A 19,703-nucleotide genomic window follows, 5' to 3' on the forward strand; every position below is an offset into this window, starting at 1 on the left:
TGTGAGTGAGTGTGTGTTACAGTGGGTGTGTGTGTATGTGGGTTTGTTTCTGTAGGTGTGTGTTTCTGTAGGGGTGTGTGTGTGTTTCTGTAGGTGTGTGTGTCTGCTTTCACCCTGGCAGGCCTTGCTGTCCTCCGTGGGGGTGAAGCCCATCTCACACTCGCAGCGGTATCCTCCCGGGGCGTTCAGACACTGGCCGTTCTCACACAGATTGACGTTATCCGCGCACTCGTCCATGTCTGCAGGTAAAGAACAGTCGTGTCAGTTGTGTGTGTGTGTGTGTGTTTTACGGGATCGCTCTGTCCCAGGTGTTGGACGTACCGGAGCAGCTGAACCCGTCTCCATTGAAGCCTTCCCTGCAGGCGCAGCGATACGAACCCGGCGTGTTCATACACTCTGCGTTGGGGTTGCAGTTGTGCTCCTCGGTGACACACTCGTCAACATCTGCAGAGACAGATATGATGTTTCTTAAAGGGGTGATGAATTGAGGAATCAACTTTCCCTTAATTTTTTATATATAAAAGGTCCTGATAATATAAGATTATCCTGTAAGTTTCAGAGCTGAAAACTTCCTTGTTAGTCAAAGAAACGGTCCTGTGCTTCATACACAATGCTGTGCTTCTATATTGGATCCGACAGTAATGGTGCAACAAACTTATGTGAGTAAAACATCTTTTTTATATGTAAAAAAGATATTAAAAATTTTTTTATACCAAAACATTCCCGTTGGACAGAATGATATATTTCTCTCTTGATCTGTGTGTGTGTGTGTGTGTGTGTGTGTGTGTGTGTGTGTTTGCAGTTAAATCCATAACCAGCCTCAGACCGGCCTCATATAACCATAACCGGCCTCAGACCGGCCTCATATAACCATAACCGGCCTCAGACCGGCCTCATATAACCATAACCGGCCTCAGACCGGCCTCATATAACCATAACCGGCCTCAGACCGGCCTCATATAACCATAATCGGCCTCAGACTGGCCTCATATAACCATAATCGGCCTCAGACTGGCCTCATATAACCATAACCGGCCTCAGACCGGCCTCATATAACCATAATCGGCCTCAGACTGGCCTCATATAACCATAACCGGCCTCAGACCGGCCTCATGTAACCATAACCGGCCTCAGACTGGCCTCATATAACCATAATCGGCCTCAGACCGGCCTCATATAACCGTAACCGGCCTCAGACCGGCCTCATATAACCATAATCGGCCTCAGACTGGCCTCATATAACCATAACCGGCCTCAGTTAACCATAACCGGCCTCATATAACCATAACCGGCCTCAGACTGGCCTCATATAACCATAACCGGCCTCAGACCGGCCTCATGTAACCATAACCGGCCTCAGACTGGCCTCATATAACCATAATCGGCCTCAGACTGGCCTCATATAACCGTAACCGGCCTCAGACCGGCCTCATATAACCATAACCGGCCTCATATAACCATAACCGGCCTCAGACCGGCCTCATATAACCATAACGGGCCTCAGACCGGCCTCATATAACCATAATCGGCCTCAGACCGGCCTCATATAACCATAACCGGCCTCATATAACCATAATCGGCCTCAGACGGGCCTCATATAACCATAATCGGCCTCAGACCGGCCTCATATAACCGTAACCGGCCTCAGACTGGCCTCATATAACCGTAACCGGCCTCAGACTGGCCTCATATAACCATAACCGGCCTCAGACTGGCCCTTATATAACCATAACCGGCCTCAGACCGGCCTCATATAACCATAACCGGCCTCAGACTGGCCTCATATAACCATAACCGGCCTCAGACCGGCCTCATATAACCATAACCGGCCTCAGACTGGCCCTTATATAACCATAACCGGCCTCAGACCGGCCTCATATAACCATAACCGGCCTCAGACTGGCCCTTATATAACCATAACCGGCCTCAGACTGGCCCTTATATAACCATAACCGGCCTCAGACTGGTCCTTATATAACCATAACCGGCCTCAGACTGGCCCTTATATAACCATAACCGGCCTCAGACCGGCCTCATATAACCATAACCGGCCTCAGACCGGCCTCATATAACCATAACCGGCCTCAGACCGGCCTCATATAACCATAACCGGCCTCAGACCGGCCTCATATAACCATAACCGGCCTCAGACTGGCCTCATATAACCATAACCGGCCTCAGACCGGCCTCATATAACCATAACCGGCCTCAGACTGGCCCTTATATAACCATAATCGGCCTCAGACTGGCCTCATATAACCATAACCGGCCTCAGACCGGCCTCATATAACCATAACCGGCCTCAGACTGGCCCTTATATAACCATAACCGGCCTCAGACTGGCCTCATATAACCATAACCGGCCTCAGACCGGCCTCATATAACCATAACCGGCCTCAGACTGCGTCCAGAGGAGAGCGTCATATGACGATCCTGATGACCGCTCGTAACTCACCGATGCATTTGATGCCGTCGCCCTCCCAGCCGTCCCGACAGCGGCATTTGAAACTCCCGGGAACGTTGACGCAGGCCGCGTGCATGTCGCAGTTATGAGCGCCGATCTCACATTCATCCACATCTGGAGAAAAAAAAGAGAAAAAATCAAAACCGGTTTGATCCGGTTTGACCCGGTTTGAGGCTGAACCAGACTCGTGCCATACCTGTGCATCCGGTCGAGCCCTTCTTCACGAAGTATCCCAGCTGACAGTGGCAGATGAACGATCCTTTAGTGTTCTCACAGTCGCCATGGAGACAGATGTTGGGATTCAGGTCGCACTCATTGACATCTGGACCATAACAATACCAACATATGAATGAATGCAATAAACAGCGCAATATCATTACTAAACACATTTTGAAAAGTGGGGACAGGGGTAATGTCCTGATATTTCACAAAAACAAGCACGCACACACACACACACACACACACACACACGATGTCCGTCTCACCGATGCAGGTCCTCATGTCCATGGAGGCCATGAACCCGTCGTAGCAGAGGCAGCGATATTCCCCGGGGATGTTCGTACACTGGCCGCCATCACAGATGTCGGGCGAGTCTTCGCACTCGTCGATGTCTACAGAGAGAGCCACGGGTCAGTCTGAGCGGACGTGCCCGTTTGTGTGTGTGTGTGCGTGTGTGTGTGTGTGTCTCACCAGCGCAGGTCCTGAGGTCGGGCATGAGCGCGTACCCTTCGCTGCAGCTGCATTCGTAACTGCCCTCCGAGTTTGTGCAGTGAGTGTCGCAGCCGCCGTTCATGATGGTGCACTCGTCGATATCTGCCACACAACACATGCTTACAAACGGCAGCATATAACCTCAATGAAGCCATTACTTATTCTTATTATTACAAGTAAATCAAATAAACAGATACAATAATCAATAAAAAAATCATTAAACAAATCAAGGTTATTAAGCATTAGAATGTTTGGGAAAGTTTGGGGATGGATGTTTGAGGATGGATGTTTGAGGATGGATGTTTAAGGATGGATGTTTGAGGATGGATGTTTAAGGATGAATGTTTGAGGATGGATGTTTAAGGATGAATGTTTGAGGATGGATGTTTAAGGATGGATGTTTGAGGATGAATGTTTGAGGATCGATGTTTAAGGATGAATGTTTGAGGATGGATGTTTAAGGATGAATGTTTGAGGATGGATGTTTAAGGATGGATGTTTGAGGATGGATGTTTAAGGATGGATGTTTGGGGATGTTTGAGGATGGATGTTCGGGAATGTTTGAGGATGGATGTTTGGGAATGTTTGTGGATGGATGTTCAGGAATGTTTGAGGATGTTTGGGAATGTTTAGTGATGAATGTTTGAGGATGTATGTTTGGGAATGTTTAGTGATGAATGTTTGAGGATGTATGTTTGGGAATGTTTGAGGATGGATGTTTGAGGATGGATGTTTGGGAATGTTTGAGGATGGATGTTTGAGGATGGATGTTTGGGAATGTTTGAGGATGGATGTTTGGGAATGTTCTAGGATGGATGTTTGAGGATGGATGTTTGGGAATGTTTGAGGATGGATGTTCGGGAATGTTTGAGGATGGATGTTCGGGAATGTTTGAGGATGGATGTTTAGGAATGTTTGAGGATGGATGTTTAGGAATGTTTGAGGATGGATGTTTGGGGATGTTTGAGGATGGATGTTTAGGAATGTTTGAGGATGTTTGGGAATGTTTAGGGATGAATGTTTGAGGATGGATGTTCGGGAATGTTTGAGGATGGATGTTTGAGGATGTTTGGGGATGTTTAAAGATGTTTGGGTAGGTTTGAGGATGGATGTTTGGGTATGTTTGAGGATGGATGTTCGGGAATGTTTGAGGATGGATGTTTAGGAATGTTTGAGGATGTTTGGGAATGTTTAGGGATGAATGTTTGAGGATGGATGTTTGGGAATGTTTGAGGATAGATGTTTAGGAATGTTTGAGGATGTTTGGGAATGTTTAGGGATGAATGTTTGAGGATGGATGTTTGAGGATGTTTGGGGATGTTTAAAGATGTTTGGGTAGGTTTGAGGATGGATGTTTGGGTATGTTTGAGGATGGATGTTTGGGAATGTTTGAGGATGGATGTTTGGGAATGTTTGAGGATGGATGTTTAGGAATGTTTGAGGATGTTTGGGAATGTTTAGGGATGAATGTTTGAGGATGGATGTTCGGGAATGTTTGAGGATGTTTGGGAATGTTTAGGGATGAATGTTTGAGGATGGATGTTCGTGAATGTTTGAGGATGTATGTTTGGGAATAGGGCTGGGCGATATGGCCAAAATTTCATATCCCGATATAGCTCATTTGATATCCCGATAACGATATAGCAATTTTTCTGTTAATTCAGTTTATGAATAGTCTATACAAAATTGCAATGTGGAAATGCAGTTTGAAATGATATACAAAACAAATAAAGGTAGTATGAACTACATTTTTATTTTATTTAGAACCTTTTTTTCAAGCAAGACAGTTGGTAAAGTTAACACCTGCCTAGAGATGTTAACCGATGACTGTTTGACCGATGGTTGACCGTATCAACGTTAACCGATCAAAGTTGTCGGTTTAAAAAAAAGAAAAAGAAAAGTGATTAAGTGATAAAGGCTATTATAGACAGTGGACTAAACGCTACTACAGTTAGCCGTCTCATTCCAAAATCTTTTTGTGTGAAGTGAACAAATCCCTCACACTCAATTTTTCATAACTCGCCTGTTTGTACTTAATAAACCAATAAAAACATTTGGTGCGAGGTCACAGCGTTTGGGTTTGCGCGCTCACAAGGTTTGCAAAAAGTAAACAGGCTAAACACTCGAGGTTAGAGACGGGGCAGACGACAGGATGAAGAGTCATTACACATAAGATGGGCTTACATTTGGAAATATCTACATTTCATTGGTAACACATAAGGTGTTGATCGTCTTTCTTTATTATTGTTAGCACTACCTCGAACTAAAGCCGCGGCGTCTCTTCGGAGCTGTCATTTTCTTAAATGAGCCGCGGCAATGTTTCAAATGAGCTTCTAACGCTAGACAAACGCCTTTATTTTCAAACGCCATCACCTTGACCAAACCATTTCGAAACTAAGGAGCCATTGTCCTCAGAATACAAACAAGATCCTCAGCGGCGCGTTTGCGGGACTCGTTTCGCGCTGTGGGGGATTTTAAAAAAGTGACGTGAGTGGACGGGAGCAGCAGCGCTAGGACAGTGTGTGTGTGTGTGTGTGTGTGTGTGTGTGTGTGTGTGAGAGAGAGAGAGAGAGAGAGAGAGAGAGCAGGAGCGCGCCTCGCGGCTGTTATTTCAAATTCGCCATCCCTACACCTGCCATTAAAATATTTCAATATATGGCTATATGGTGTGCCACGCGTAAAAGCCCGTTGTAGCTTCTGTGTATGAAGTTTGTTTTGAGCGCTATGCCACCACTCTGGCATAATTACTCTGAGAATTACCCTGGTCTGAACCGCGTCTACTACCGTCTTCCTCCATGTTTGTTTATGTATTGCAGCGTGCATGGGCATGCCGTGGCGTGAGGTGCGTCTTGACGTAAAGTTCTGCCGTAAACGCCTTATCGTGGCGTAAGCGATAGAGCCTTATATAAAACGATAGACATTTTCTATCGTCCAGACGATATATTTCGTCATATGGCCCAGCCCTATTTGGGAATGTTTGAGGATGTATGTTTGGGAATGTTTGAGGATGGATGTTTGGGAATGTTTGAGGATGGATGTTCAGGAATGTTTGAGGATGTATGTTTGAGGATGGATGTTTGGGAATGTTTGAGGATGGAAGTTTGAGGATGGATGTTCGGGAATGTTTGAGGATGGATGTTTAGGAATGTTTGAGGATGGATGTTCAGGAATGTTTGAGGATGGATGTTTGAGGATGTTTGAGGATGGATGTTCAGGAATGTTTGAGGATGGATGTTTGAGGATGGATGTTCGGGAATGTTTGAGGATGGATGTTCGGGAATGTTTGAGGATGGATGTTTGAGGATGGATGTTCGGGAATGTTTGAGGATGTTCAGGAATGTTTGAGGATGGATGTTTGAGGATGGATGTTTGAGGATGGATGTTCGGGAATGTTTGAGGATGTTCAGGAATGTTTGAGGATGGATGTTTGAGGATGGATGTTCGGGAATGTTTGAGGATGGATGTTCGGGAATGTTTGAGGATGGATGTTTGGGAATGTTTGAGGATGGATGTTCAGGAATGTTTGAGGATGGATGTTCGGGAATGTTTGAGGATGGATGTTTGGGAATGTTTGAGGATGGATGTTTGGGAATGTTTTAGGATGGATGTTTGAGGATGGATGTTCGGGAATGTTTGAGGATGGATGTTTGAGGATGGATGTTCGGGAATGTTTGAGGATGGATGTTTGAGGATGGATGTTCGGGAATGTTTGAGGATGGATGTTCGGGAATGTTTGAGGATGGATGTTTGGGAATGTTTGAGGATGGATGTTTGGGAATGTTTGAGGATGGATGTTTGAGGATGTTTGGGAATGTTTGAGGATGGATGTTTGAGGATGGATGTTTGGGAATGTTTGAGGATGGATGTTCAGGAATGTTTGAGGATGTTTGGGAATGTTTAGTGATGAATGTTTGAGGATGTATGTTTGGGAATGTTTGAGGATGGATGTTTGGGAATGTTTGAGGATGGATGTTTGAGGATGGATGTTCAGGAATGTTTGAGGATGGATGTTCGGGAATGTTTGAGGATGGATGTTCAGGAATGTTTGAGGATGGATGTTTAGGAATGTTTAAGGATGTTTGGGAATGTTTAGGGATGAATGTTTGAGGATGGATGTTCGGGAATGTTTGAGGATGGATGTTTGGGGATGTTTAAAGATGTTTGGGGATGTTTGAGGATGTTTGGGGATGTTTAAAGATGTTTGGGTATGTTTGAGGATGGATGTTTGGGAATGTTTGAGGATGGATGTTTAGGAATGTTTGAGGATGGATGTTTGAGGATGTTTGGGAATGCTTGAGGATGGATGTTTGGGTATGTTTGAGGATGTTTAAAGATGCTTGGGTATGTTTGAGGATGTTTGGGTATGTTTGAGGATGGATGTTTGGTGATGTTTGAGGATGGATATTTGAGGATGGATGTTTGGGAATGTTTGAGGATGGATGTTTAGGAATGTTTGAGGATGGATGTTTGAGGATGTTTGGGAATGTTTAGGGATGAATGTTTGAGGATGGATGTTCGGGAATGTTTGAGGATGGATGTTTGGGAATGTTTGAGGATGGATGTTTGGGAATGTTTGAGGATGGATGTTTGAGGATGGATGTTTGAGGATGTTTGGGAATGTTTATGGATGAATGTTTGAGGATGGATGTTCGGGAATGTTTGAGGATGGATGTTTGAGGATGTTTGGGAATGTTTAGGGATGAATGTTTGAGGATGGATGTTCGGGAATGTTTGAGGAAGAATGTTTGAGGATGTTTGAGGATGGATGTTTGGGAATGTTTGAGGATGGATGTTTGGGAATGTTTGAGGATGGATGTTTGGGAATGTTTGAGGATGGATGTTTAGGAATGTTTGAGGATGGATGTTTGAGGATGTTTGGGAATGCTTGAGGATGGATGTTTGGGTATGTTTGAGGATGTTTAAAGATGTTTGGGTATGTTTGAGGATGTTTGGGTATGTTTGAGGATGGATGTTTGGTGATGTTTGAGGATGGATATTTGAGGATGGATGTTTGGGAATGTTTGAGGATGGATGTTTAGGAATGTTTGAGGATGGATGTTTGAGGATGTTTGGGAATGTTTAGGGATGAATGTTTGAGGATGGATGTTCGGGAATGTTTGAGGATGGATGTTTGGGAATGTTTGAGGATGGATGTTTGGGAATGTTTGAGGATGGATGTTTGAGGATGGATGTTTGAGGATGTTTGGGAATGTTTATGGATGAATGTTTGAGGATGGATGTTCGGGAATGTTTGAGGATGGATGTTTAGGAATGTTTGAGGATGGATGTTTGAGGATGTTTGGGAATGTTTAGGGATGAATGTTTGAGGATGGATGTTCGGGAATATTTGAGGATGGATGTTTGGGTATGTTTGAGGATGTTTGAGGATGGATGTTTGGAAATGTTTGAGGATGGATGTTTGAGGATGGATGTTTGGGAATGTTTGAGGATGGATGTTTGAGGATGGATGTTTAAAGATGTTTGGGGATGGATGTTTGGGGATGTTTAAAGATTTTTGGGAATGTTTGAGGATGGATGTTTGAGGATGAATGTTTGCGAATGGATGTGTGTGGATGTTTAAAGATGTTTGCGGATGTTTTCTCACCCACACAGCCCTGTCTGTCCGGCGTCACCTGGTATCCCGTGTGGCAGGAGCACTGGTAGGTTCCCACCATGTTCACACACTGACCGTTCTTACACAGGTTATCGCTCAGCTGACACTCGTTCACATCTGTAAACAATTATTATAAAAGTACGGGAAAAAAGGTTAGACTTGAACTAAAGTCCCTTTGAGTAATTGGTAAGAATATGAAATATTACTAAATGGACAAAATATTAACTGGATAAGTTAATAATAAAGTGAAATTATATAAATAGGTCTCATATATGATAAACACTATATTAATCACACATCTAGTGGGCTGGCCTGTACCATAGACTGTAAAAAAAATATGGACGTAGTGTCCGTGACGTCACCCATAGGATTCTGATAAGCCGTTCTGTAGCTTAAAGTAGGGACGAGCTGGGCGTCGCCCTCTTGGCAGCACGTCACACCCAGCAGAGCCATAGAGAAAGAGAGTCACGACAACTCCATAGACTCCAATGGAATGGTTTTTTTTACAGCAATGGCGGCTCGTGGAGACCCTCAATAGGTCCCAGAAGTAGCAGCCACGCCATTGAGTTACAGCAGAACAGACCGTTTGTGATGCACTTTCAAAAGGTAAGACGTTTAATCAGTAAGATTTTAAATTATCAGCACATCTTAATTCCGTTTCATCCATCGTTATGGAATTAGAGAAAATTCTTCTTCTTTTTTTTGCAAGGTATGGAAAGTTGCATATTAGTTAAATAGAACATGTCGATGTGTAATAAAATTATTGAAACCCAATGCATTTATTGACTATTAATTACCAAAAATCGCAGTTCTGTCACTGTGACTAACAATTTGAATTGCCCGCCAAAGCACTTCCTGGAACTATTCGAGGTCTCCATGAATCACGTGACTATCAAGCATTTTTGAACTTCCGTTGTCGCGACTCTCTTTCTCTATGGCTGACGCCCAGATAACAAAAAATGGGCAAAGAGGCGGGATGTGGGCGGAGCTTAGGTGACGTGATGACTAGCAGACAAACGGCTATCCACCTGTCACTCAAAGTGGCCACGCCCTTAATTATGCAGAACTTTAAGGCTTTATATAACGTAAACAAATGAGTTATGAATAAATCCACCCCACTCACAGTCGTCATGAAGGGCAAAATTAGCCGTATAGACCAAAACCACAATTTGTACCAGACTGTAAACATGTTTTATTCTGCTGTAAAGTTGGGCATTTTAACATGAGGCTCAATGAGATTCTGCTCCTTCTGGAGCCGCTCTAGTGGCCAGTCGGTGAACTGCAGTTTAAGTCACTTCTGTATTGGTATTGTATTATACACATCTACGACCTTTGATACATGTCTTGTCTTCATGCTGTATTATTGATTATCATTGAATAAGTATGTTTTCACTAATAATAAACCTACATTTGCATAAAGCATGCATATTTGTCCATACCCATGTTAATTAGAGTTTTAAAAACTTAATTTAAGATACATTTACAACTGATAAAATGTGTGATTAAGTACTTTAGTCGATTTACAGCCCCAATAAATAGGTTTCATATATGATGAACACAGTGATGCCAGTAACACGTCACTCTAATCTGACGACTTTTGTCCAGTAACGAGTAATCTAACGCGTTACTATTTCCAAACCAGTAATCAGATTGAAGTAACTTATCCAAGTCACTGTGAGTTACTATGTTAGTCATTTTCCTTAGTAATAAATTATAAAATATATTTTTGCTTTCTTCTTGCGTCTCTGGGAGAGTATTTTTATTTCAACTTAAAATTTCAGGAGATACATTGTTGACGTTACTGTTAAAAATGCACTTCCAATAAAGTGAGTGTTGGCGAAACCGGTTGTCATTTCTATATTGAGGCGGCAGGGGTGTTGTCGGAAACTACTGAATGTAACTAATAAAGTAACTTGTAATCTTACTTAGTTACTTTTAAAATCAAGTTATCTGTAAAGTAACTGTTACTTTTTAAAGGAGTAATCAGATTACTTTTTCAAAGTAACTGTGGCAGCACTGGATGAACACTATATTTCTCACACATGTTTGGCATGTCTGTACCTTCACAGGCAGATGCTTCAGTGCTCAGCTGGTGTCCCGGAGGACAGTCGCACTCATAACTGCCCTCTGTGTTCAGACACGTTCCCCCTCGACACAGCAGCGGTTCCCGCTCGCACTCATCCACGTCTACGAGAGAGACAGAGAGAGAGGAAATGTGACACTGAGCAGCGTTTCGAAGGCCTGAAGAAACGCCAAGGTCTCTGCTGTCTCACCCATGCAGTTCTTCATCATCATAAAGCCGCTCTCGTAGCCCTCGAAACACTCGCACTCGAAGCTGCCCGGCGTGTTGACGCAGACGCCGTGTCCGCACAGATCCGGAGAGATTGTGCATTCGTCGATATCTGCCGGATTAATGGGAACAGCGTGAGCCATGCACAGAACACTGCAAAAAATACTCTTCTTATTTAGTCATTTTGTCTCGTTTCTAGTCTAAATATCTAACAATTCTTAAATCAAGATGCATTTACTAGATCAGTAAAACGACATAAGATATTTTGTCTTGAGTTTTTGCTTAAAACGGGCAAAATGATCTGCCAATGGGGTGAGAAAAATAATTTTATTTCTGATTGAAATCTTGTTTCTTGTTTCCGTCCCAAACAGAAATAAGATTATTTTCCTCCCCCCATTGGCGGATCATTTTGCCTGTTTTAAGCAAAAACTCACTTCATTTTTGGATATTTTTCCCCAGAAAACAAGCAAAAATATCTTATTTCGTTTAACTAATCTAGTAAATACATCTTGATGTAGGAATATTTAGATATTTGAACTGAAAACAAGAACAAAATACTAAATAAGAAGAGCCTTTTTTCTCAGTGAAACCAGTGGTGTGTTTGATTGAGATGGGTTTGTGGACCTGTGCAGTTCCTCTCCTCCATGGTGAGGGCGAAACCGCTTTCACAGCGACACTTGAAGCTCCCGATGGTGTTTCGGCACGTCCCGTGAGTGCACAGGCCTTTGAACACCTTACATTCGTTCACATCTACGGAGAAAAACAGGGTTTCAGCCATCTTTGAAACGCTACACTTCAAAAAATGCTTTTCTTACTTTTTATTTTTGTCTTGTTTCTAGTCAAAACAAAATAAGCAAAATAATCTGCCAATGAGATAAACTAAATAATCTTAATTCAAACAGAAAACAAGATTATTTTTCTCACCCCATTGGCAGATTATTTATCTTATTTTAAGCAAAAACTCTCTTCATTTTGAGTAATTTTTTCCCAAAACAAGACAATAATTTGTACTTGTCTGGTAAATATTCTTGTTTTAAGAATTTTTAGATGTTTTGACTAAAAACAAGACAAAAATACTAAGTAAGAAGAGCATATTTTTGAAGTGTATTTCAGTCACGCAAGTAAAGCTTATGTCTCTTTGAATGGGGAAACATCATATTCTCCTGCAATGACTTCATCAATTAGCGATTGACTTATTCCTCCATATTGCACGTTGTTTTCTCCCTTATGCCATCTTTCTACATCTAAAATCTTAGTTTATAACATCATTATCCCACACTCAAAGACATCTTAAATATTACAGTTGAGTGTGATTGTAACCTAGTGATACTTTGACAACATTTACATTTACGCATTTGGCAGACGCTTTTATCCAAAGCGACTTACATTGCATTCAAGGTACACATTTTACATTTTTGTCAATTCTTGCTTTCCCTGGGAACCGAACCCATGACCTTGGCGTTGCTAGCACCATGCTCTACTCATTGAGCTACAGGAAAGACGATGCCTTCTAGTTAATTATAATGTTCAATTATATTCAAATTGTAATATAGCCATTTATATTTCAATGGTGGTAATAGTACTAATACATGTAATACTAGTTATTATGTATATTTATTATAATACTATTTCTGTTAACTTCTGTTATGTTAATAAACTATGACTAGTTAAAATAAAAAATAAAATAAAAAAAGTTTTGATTTAAAAACATTAATCTTTATTAAAATTATGTATTATGCTGTTGGTTTCTATTTTTATATAACATTTTTAAATTCATATAAACTATATAAACATTTGCAATATACAGTGTGTATATATATATAGCACATTTTTATATAGTTTATATGAATTCAATATTTATATGAATATAAATAATGCATGATGATAATATGCAATATCAACAAAGTTTTTTATTATAAAAAAATCTAAATTTCAAGCATAGTTTTTTTGTCTTAAATAATTATAAATGCAAAATTGTGTGTGTGTGTGTGTATATATTTATATTATATATATATATATATATATATATATATATATATATATATATATATATATATATATATATATATATATATATATACATATACATATATATATATATATATATATATATATTTATATATATATATATACATATATATATATATATATATATATATATATATAAATAAATAAATAATTTGTATATTCATAAAAAATAAATCACATATATATTTATGTTTTATGGTACTAAATTATATAGATTTTATAATGTCAGCCATAATATCGGTTTCAGATATTTGCGTTTTCAAAATTGTCGTTATCAGAAGCCAATAATATCAGCAAACTTTATTTCTAACAATGGTTTCAAATGTTGATGTAAAATATCAATATCGGTTATGGTCGATATCCTATTTGCCAAGTTATCTTTATAGATCTGTTGATAAGTGACCTTTGTAGAAGGGTCTTCCTGTCAGGATGTCTCCTCGGTTGGCCATTCCCAGTCCACGTGGGCAGATGGTTTTAAATTCGGGCGTGTTGGGTTTGGGACAGGCCTCGCAGTCGACGCCCCAGGCCGCGCCCACCGTACAGCAGCACATGTCCACACGGTACCGGCCCGGCAACGGCTCCACACACTCGTCCTCGTCCCATTTCATGAAGCACTGCTCGCTTCGGATGTCTGCGGGACGCACAAAACCGCTTTACATCACTGCTCGGGGTGATAGTTTGGATTAACAAGTAATAATAAATAAGATAAAAAATTTAAAGGGTTAGTTCGCCCAAAAATGAAAAGTCTGTCATTAATTCCTCCTGTGGTGGGACAGCCGTCAGACCTCCGCTCGTCTTCACACACAGATGAAGACATTAGTGTTGAAATCCGATGGCTCAGAAAGGCCTTCATTGACACCAATGTCATTTCCTCTCTCAAGACCCATAAAGGCACTAAAGACGTCGCTACAAAGCCCATCTCACTACAGCGGCTCTACAATCATTTATGAAGCGGGGAGAATAGTTTTAGTGCGCAAAAAAACTAAATAACGACTTATATAGTGATGGGCCGATTTCAAAACAAAGCTTCGAACCGTTATGAGTCAGTGAATCGATTCATGATTCGGATCGCCAGAGTCACGTGATTTCAGCAGTTTGACACATGATCCAAATCATTAATCTATTCGCTGATTCATAACGGTTCGAAACTTTGTTTTTAAATCGGCCCATCACTATATAAGTCGTTATTTCGTGTGTTTTCGCGCACTAACTCTATTCTCGCCGCTTCATAAATGATTGTAGAGCCGCTGTAGTGAGATGGGCTTTGTAGCGACGTCTTTAGTGCCTTTATGGGTCTTGAGAGAGGAAATGACATTGGTGTCAATGAAGGCCTTTCTGAGCCATCGGATTTCAACACTAATGTCTTCATCTGTGTGTGAAGATGAGCGGAGGTCTGACAGCTGTCCAACCACAGGAGGAATTAATGACAGACTTTTCATTTTTGGGTGAACTAGCCCTTTAATGTATAAATGTTCAGTTCACTGACCAACACAGGTTCGTCCGGCTCCGTCCAGCGTGAGTCCTTCGGGACACTCGCACCGGAACGAGCCCTGAGTGTTCACGCATCGGCCGTTCGTGCACACGCCGGGGAAAACCTCGCACTCGTTAATATCTGAGGAGGAAGGGTGCATCGTCATGCAGTGCACTGGGTGAATGCAGCAAAGGATTGTGGGTCGCACGTACCTTCACACACAAGTCCTTTCATGCGAGCGAAACCTTTCGAGCAGGCGGGATCTGTAGAAAAAAACACACGTCAACACTGTACTGTGTGTATGTGAGCGTTTCAAAGATGACACTATATACACTATATATATACACTATATATATATATATATAGAAAATACAAATATATATATATATATATATATATATATATATATATATATATGTATATGTATTTATTTATTTATTATTATTATTATTACTATTATATAATAAAAACATATATATGTGAGTTATTTATTATATATTATTTGATTATATATATTCTATAATCAAAAATGTTTTAATTTAGTAAATAATTTTTTTTTTTTAATAACAAACACAAATTAACTTATGCTTAAATATAAACATCAATGATGAATGCAAATTGGATATATATATAATTTGTATTGATAATTTTTGTATATATATATATATATATGTTTAATATTATTTGATATATAACTTTTGCTTTTGCATATAACTTTCGAAATAATTTAAAATATATTAATATAATAAAAATACAATTATTTAAGCAAGTTGTACATTATTATATAATGAAATCGTATTTAATATTTTTATATGTTGTAAATTACAATATTATAAAAGTTTTATGTAAATATATATTATAATAATAAAAAATACTAAATTATATATAATCTAGATTTATATATGAAATGATTTTCAAAATATATACATTTTAAAAAGTTAACTTTAACTTTAATAATGCAAATCATTTTGCAAATGATAAAATCAGATTATATATAGGATATATATATATATATTGTTTTTTTTTTCAATTGTGTAATATATATATATATATAATTACACAATATAATTTTTTTTATTTAAATAATTAATTATTATTTATGCTTAAATTTATAATTTATAGATATGTATATGTGTTTATATATATAACAAAAACAGCATGTTTTTCCTAAAACAAATGTTTGTAATTACCTATATATATATATATATATATATATATAATTTTTGCTTGTTTTTTTGCATATAAACTAACCAATTTCACAGCGTTCACATGGGCTTCCCCAGGCCGCCCCCAGCGTAGAGCAGCATTCGGACTTCAGCGTGGCTCCGTTTATATTCACCTCACAGCGGCCGTCCTGGATGTTCAGCCAGCAGGTCCCTTTCATGCTGTCTGCATGGAGCAAATACGTGCAAGAGAACCACGAGAGTGTGACAATGACAAATGGACGTTGTGACATTTGAAGCGGCTCCCCTGCGGAGAGTCGATGCATTTCTGCAGATATATAAAAACCAACTTGGATATCTAGCGGGATGGGATCACCGTGGGCATTCATCCCCTAAGCACAAACGTGTGACCTATTGCCTTCATACTCCATTAATTTCAATCAAACGATGTTCAGTTTTAGACAAAGAATGAAGACCGCCTGGCTAGAAACGAATAGAAGAAGCCAAATGATGTCCTGTTACCTCTAAAAAGGAAATAAACATTGACATGCTTGTTTAGCATCTTCTATGTGATTATTAAAAACACATTTAAAGGGGGCCTATTATATAAAATTCACTTTTACGTTGTGTTTGAGCTATAAATGAGTCGGCAGTGTTACACAACCACACTATAATGGTGAAAATCCACCCACTCCTCTATTTTAATCCCCATAAATCATAAGATGTGCTTTAGGACAAGTCGTCTGCAGATTCTGGTAGTTTGACGGCACATTGATTAAGCCCCGCCCACTACTGCTAACTGACCCCGCCCCTTAAGCATAGCTCCGCCCCCAGTGAGCTGTACACAGTCCGCCATGTTTATCTCCTCGCCAGAGCGTTCAAGTAAGAAATGTGTTCTTATTAAAGCTGCTAAAGTTATTCAGTCGAGAGCAGTGAGTGAGTTTTTCTTGTGTTGGTTGATTCATATTAACAGCAGATATGGCAGCAGGTCAAACACACACACACACACACGCACACAGTTCACACAAACACAGTCATGTATGTCTGTGAAGGTAAAGAAATCACATGTGTATATTAGATCTGTGTATATATACAGTATATTATTACTTTAATACACAGATCTAATATACAAACTTGATTTCATTACCTTCACAGACATAACCGACTGTGTTTGTGTGAACTGTGTGTGTGTGTGTGTGTGTGTTTGACAGTTTAAGTGCAATAAGATGTGAAAGAGAACTTAGTTTAATACTCACAGGACGCTCCGTCTGACACAACTTTCTGTGTGTGTGCGCTTCGAGTGTGTGTGCTCAGAGAACCATATATCAGAAGTCTAGACTAATATGGCTGTAAAACGCATCAGATCATAAACTTTCATGATGATGAAGAACTGAGTGCGATAGAAATTACCATCAAAAGCAAACAGATGTTTTAGTTTTTGGGACAGTATCGGAGGCATGAGCTGTACAGGCCCCGCCCTCTTCTGAAAAAGGGGGCGGCGACCGGCAGCTAATTTGCATTTAAAGACACATGCACAAAAACAGCATGTTTTTCCTTCCACTCAAAAATGAGCATTTACAACATGATCTCTGTTCTTTAGTCATGTTGTTCTTTAGCAAATGTTCGTACTTACCTACGCAGATGGTGTTGGTGGAGTCCAGCTTGCTGCCGTGGGAACATTCGCAGCTGAACGATCCGGCTATGTTGCGGCACACGCCGTTGATACAGGGGTTGGAGTCGCACTCGTTGATGTCTGAATGTATGGACGACGGGTAAGAACACAAATTGATTCATTGTATATGACATTATGATATAAACGTAAAAAAGATATGAAAAATGCTTGTAATCGTAGTCACCTTCGCATGTCTCAGAATCGGCTTTGAAGGAGAATCCTTTGGGGCAAGAGCAAGTGTAACTTCCGGGCGTGTTTCTACACATGCCGTTATCGCACAACAAACGGTTCACCAAACACTCGTTAATGTCTGAAAGATACGAACCAAAAATTACGAAACGACTAGATATTAGAGCGAATGTTATACAAAAAGTATTTCGTACGTGAAACCAAACATTCATAGATGTCTTGAGTAATTTTTTTTTTTTTTAAAGTTACGCAACTTACCCACGCAATTCTTTCCGCTAGAGTCAGACTCGTAGCCGATGTTACAGATGCAACGGTAGCTTCCGCGCAAGTTCTCACAGATACCGTTTTGACAAATGTCTGGATCCAAAGCGCATTCGTTGATGTCTGCGAAGAAATTTAGCATTAGCAAATAAATCAAATACAATCCGTTAGCATTTAGCATTGGCAAACGTACTAGCACACTGCAAAAAATGCTCTTCTTACTTAGTTATTTTGTCTTGTTTCTAGTCTAAATATCTAAAAATGCATAAATGAAGATGCATTTACTAGATAAGTAAAACGACATTAGATATTTTTTCCTTGTTTTCTTAAAAATAAAATCTAAATGAAGTGAGTTTTTTCTTAAAATAGGCAAAATCTGCCAATGGGGTGAGACCGTCCCAATCAGAAATAAGAGTATTTTTCTCACCCCATTGGCAGATCATTTTGCTTGTTTTAAGCAAAAACTCACTTCATTTTCATTTATTTCCCCAGAAAACAAGCAAAAATGTAATTTTACCTATCTAGTCAATTAATCTTGTATTTTTAGATATTAGGACCAGAAACAAGAAAAAAATACTAAATAAGAAGAGCATTTTTTGCAGTCCATACTAGCGAAACAAGACTAACCTCGTCCATCTGCGGTGATTCCAGGTCCACTGCTGCACACCGCCTGAAACTCGGCTGCGAATAAACAAAGCTACCTGTTAGCACACAAGTCAAAGCTAACGTATGTTGCGTTAATATTAAAATATCGTTCTGAACTGGATGGTGTATCCCTGCCTACCTGAGTTGAACGCCGGGCAGGGTTGGCAGGGTTCTCCGAAGCCGTGTTCTGGGTTGGCGCAACAGCATTCAGACTTCGTGACTGCCCTGGGGAGTGGGCGCGAACACGTGCCCATCTTTATCGCGCCATAGCAGGTGGTGCGCATGTGTGTGTCTACACAGACACGCCCATCCACGTCGATGGCCAGGCCTGGCGGGCATTCGCAGCGGAAGGAGCCTTCGGTGTTGACGCAGCGTCCGTTCATACAGATGCCTGACGTCTGGCACTCATCAATGTCTGTTAGAGTGAAATGGCGTAAACCGTTAGCGGACGACGCAAATAACAAACGGTCATGAGATCGGCCACATCTGACTTCAATGACTACATCTTATGTCTTGAGACACAAAGTTTGACATCAATGAAAACAAATGAAAGCATATACATACTTTTCGCCAAACATGCATCACTAACGTGTAAGTATACGCAAGCGCAAAATAGTTTTATTTACAGAATAACGTCTTTAATTTTGGAATTTAAAGACTTCTTTGACAAATAGTCACCAGATGCAAGAACCAAATTATCAGATTTAACATCAAACTTGCAAAAATGAACAAAAGCAAATAAAATTTTAGTGGTTTATCGTCCATTTCTCGCACCAAACTATCGTATGATAGATTAACGAGTTTGGTCGTTAAAGACTCCATTGACAAATGGTCACCAGATGCAAGAACCAAACAAATCTGATTCATTTGACATCAAAAAATGTTGAAGTGGAATTGAGACTTTAATGATTTAGCGCCTGTTTCTCACACAATACTATCATACGATAGATTTTCAGACAATAACGACTTAAATTTTGATCATTAGAGACTTCACTGACAAAAAGTCACCAGATACGAGAACCGAAGATGTCACAAGACAAGATTTAATGTCAAATTTGAAAAAAGTGTGCAAAATCAAATGAGATTTTAGCAATTTCTCCCACAAAACTATCGTATGACTTCAGGACACTTGGAATATAGCATATAGACACGAATACAAATGGGATTGAAGAGTTGAGCTGAGGGAACGATTTTC

At 40.1% G+C, this 19,703-nt stretch overlaps 1 protein-coding gene and 2 long non-coding RNA genes across 4 annotated transcripts in view; 2 read left to right on the forward strand and 1 right to left on the reverse strand.

Moving 5' to 3' along the window:
- fbn2b (fibrillin 2b) overlaps nt 1-19,703 on the reverse strand; it is a 113,038-nt gene that overhangs the window by 42,679 nt on the left and 50,656 nt on the right. Inside the window, exons 16-34 of the mRNA XM_067415298.1 lie at nt 18,648-18,923; nt 18,491-18,544; nt 17,861-17,986; nt 17,598-17,723; nt 17,375-17,494; nt 15,830-15,967; nt 14,791-14,841; nt 14,594-14,719; nt 13,511-13,738; nt 11,704-11,829; nt 11,063-11,191; nt 10,851-10,976; nt 8,781-8,906; nt 3,155-3,277; nt 2,950-3,075; nt 2,661-2,786; nt 2,456-2,578; nt 322-444; nt 114-239 (exon numbers count right to left, since the gene is read on the reverse strand). Of these exons, the coding sequence (XP_067271399.1) occupies nt 114-239; nt 322-444; nt 2,456-2,578; nt 2,661-2,786; nt 2,950-3,075; nt 3,155-3,277; nt 8,781-8,906; nt 10,851-10,976; nt 11,063-11,191; nt 11,704-11,829; nt 13,511-13,738; nt 14,594-14,719; nt 14,791-14,841; nt 15,830-15,967; nt 17,375-17,494; nt 17,598-17,723; nt 17,861-17,986; nt 18,491-18,544; nt 18,648-18,923 (2,499 nt within the window). The remainder of the gene's footprint in view (nt 1-113; nt 240-321; nt 445-2,455; nt 2,579-2,660; nt 2,787-2,949; nt 3,076-3,154; nt 3,278-8,780; nt 8,907-10,850; nt 10,977-11,062; nt 11,192-11,703; nt 11,830-13,510; nt 13,739-14,593; nt 14,720-14,790; nt 14,842-15,829; nt 15,968-17,374; nt 17,495-17,597; nt 17,724-17,860; nt 17,987-18,490; nt 18,545-18,647; nt 18,924-19,703) is intronic.
- On the forward strand, nt 3,094-15,974 carry LOC137039942 (uncharacterized). 2 transcript variants are annotated; one of them, XR_010897783.1, is made up of 5 exons: nt 3,094-3,233; nt 8,789-8,835; nt 9,299-9,395; nt 10,859-11,046; nt 15,841-15,974. It is a non-coding gene; the product is annotated as an uncharacterized lncRNA (long non-coding RNA). The 2 variants fall into 2 exon arrangements; XR_010897784.1 differs by lacking the exon at nt 9,299-9,395.
- LOC137039943 (uncharacterized) overlaps nt 17,381-19,703 on the forward strand; it is a 62,828-nt gene continuing 60,505 nt past the window's right edge. Inside the window, exon 1 of the long non-coding RNA XR_010897785.1 lies at nt 17,381-17,513. This is a non-coding gene — a long non-coding RNA (uncharacterized lncRNA). The remainder of the gene's footprint in view (nt 17,514-19,703) is intronic.

Source organism: Pseudorasbora parva, chromosome 14 (assembly GCF_024679245.1).
Source record: "Pseudorasbora parva isolate DD20220531a chromosome 14, ASM2467924v1, whole genome shotgun sequence".
Classification (NCBI taxonomy): Eukaryota; Metazoa; Chordata; class Actinopteri; order Cypriniformes; family Gobionidae; genus Pseudorasbora; species Pseudorasbora parva.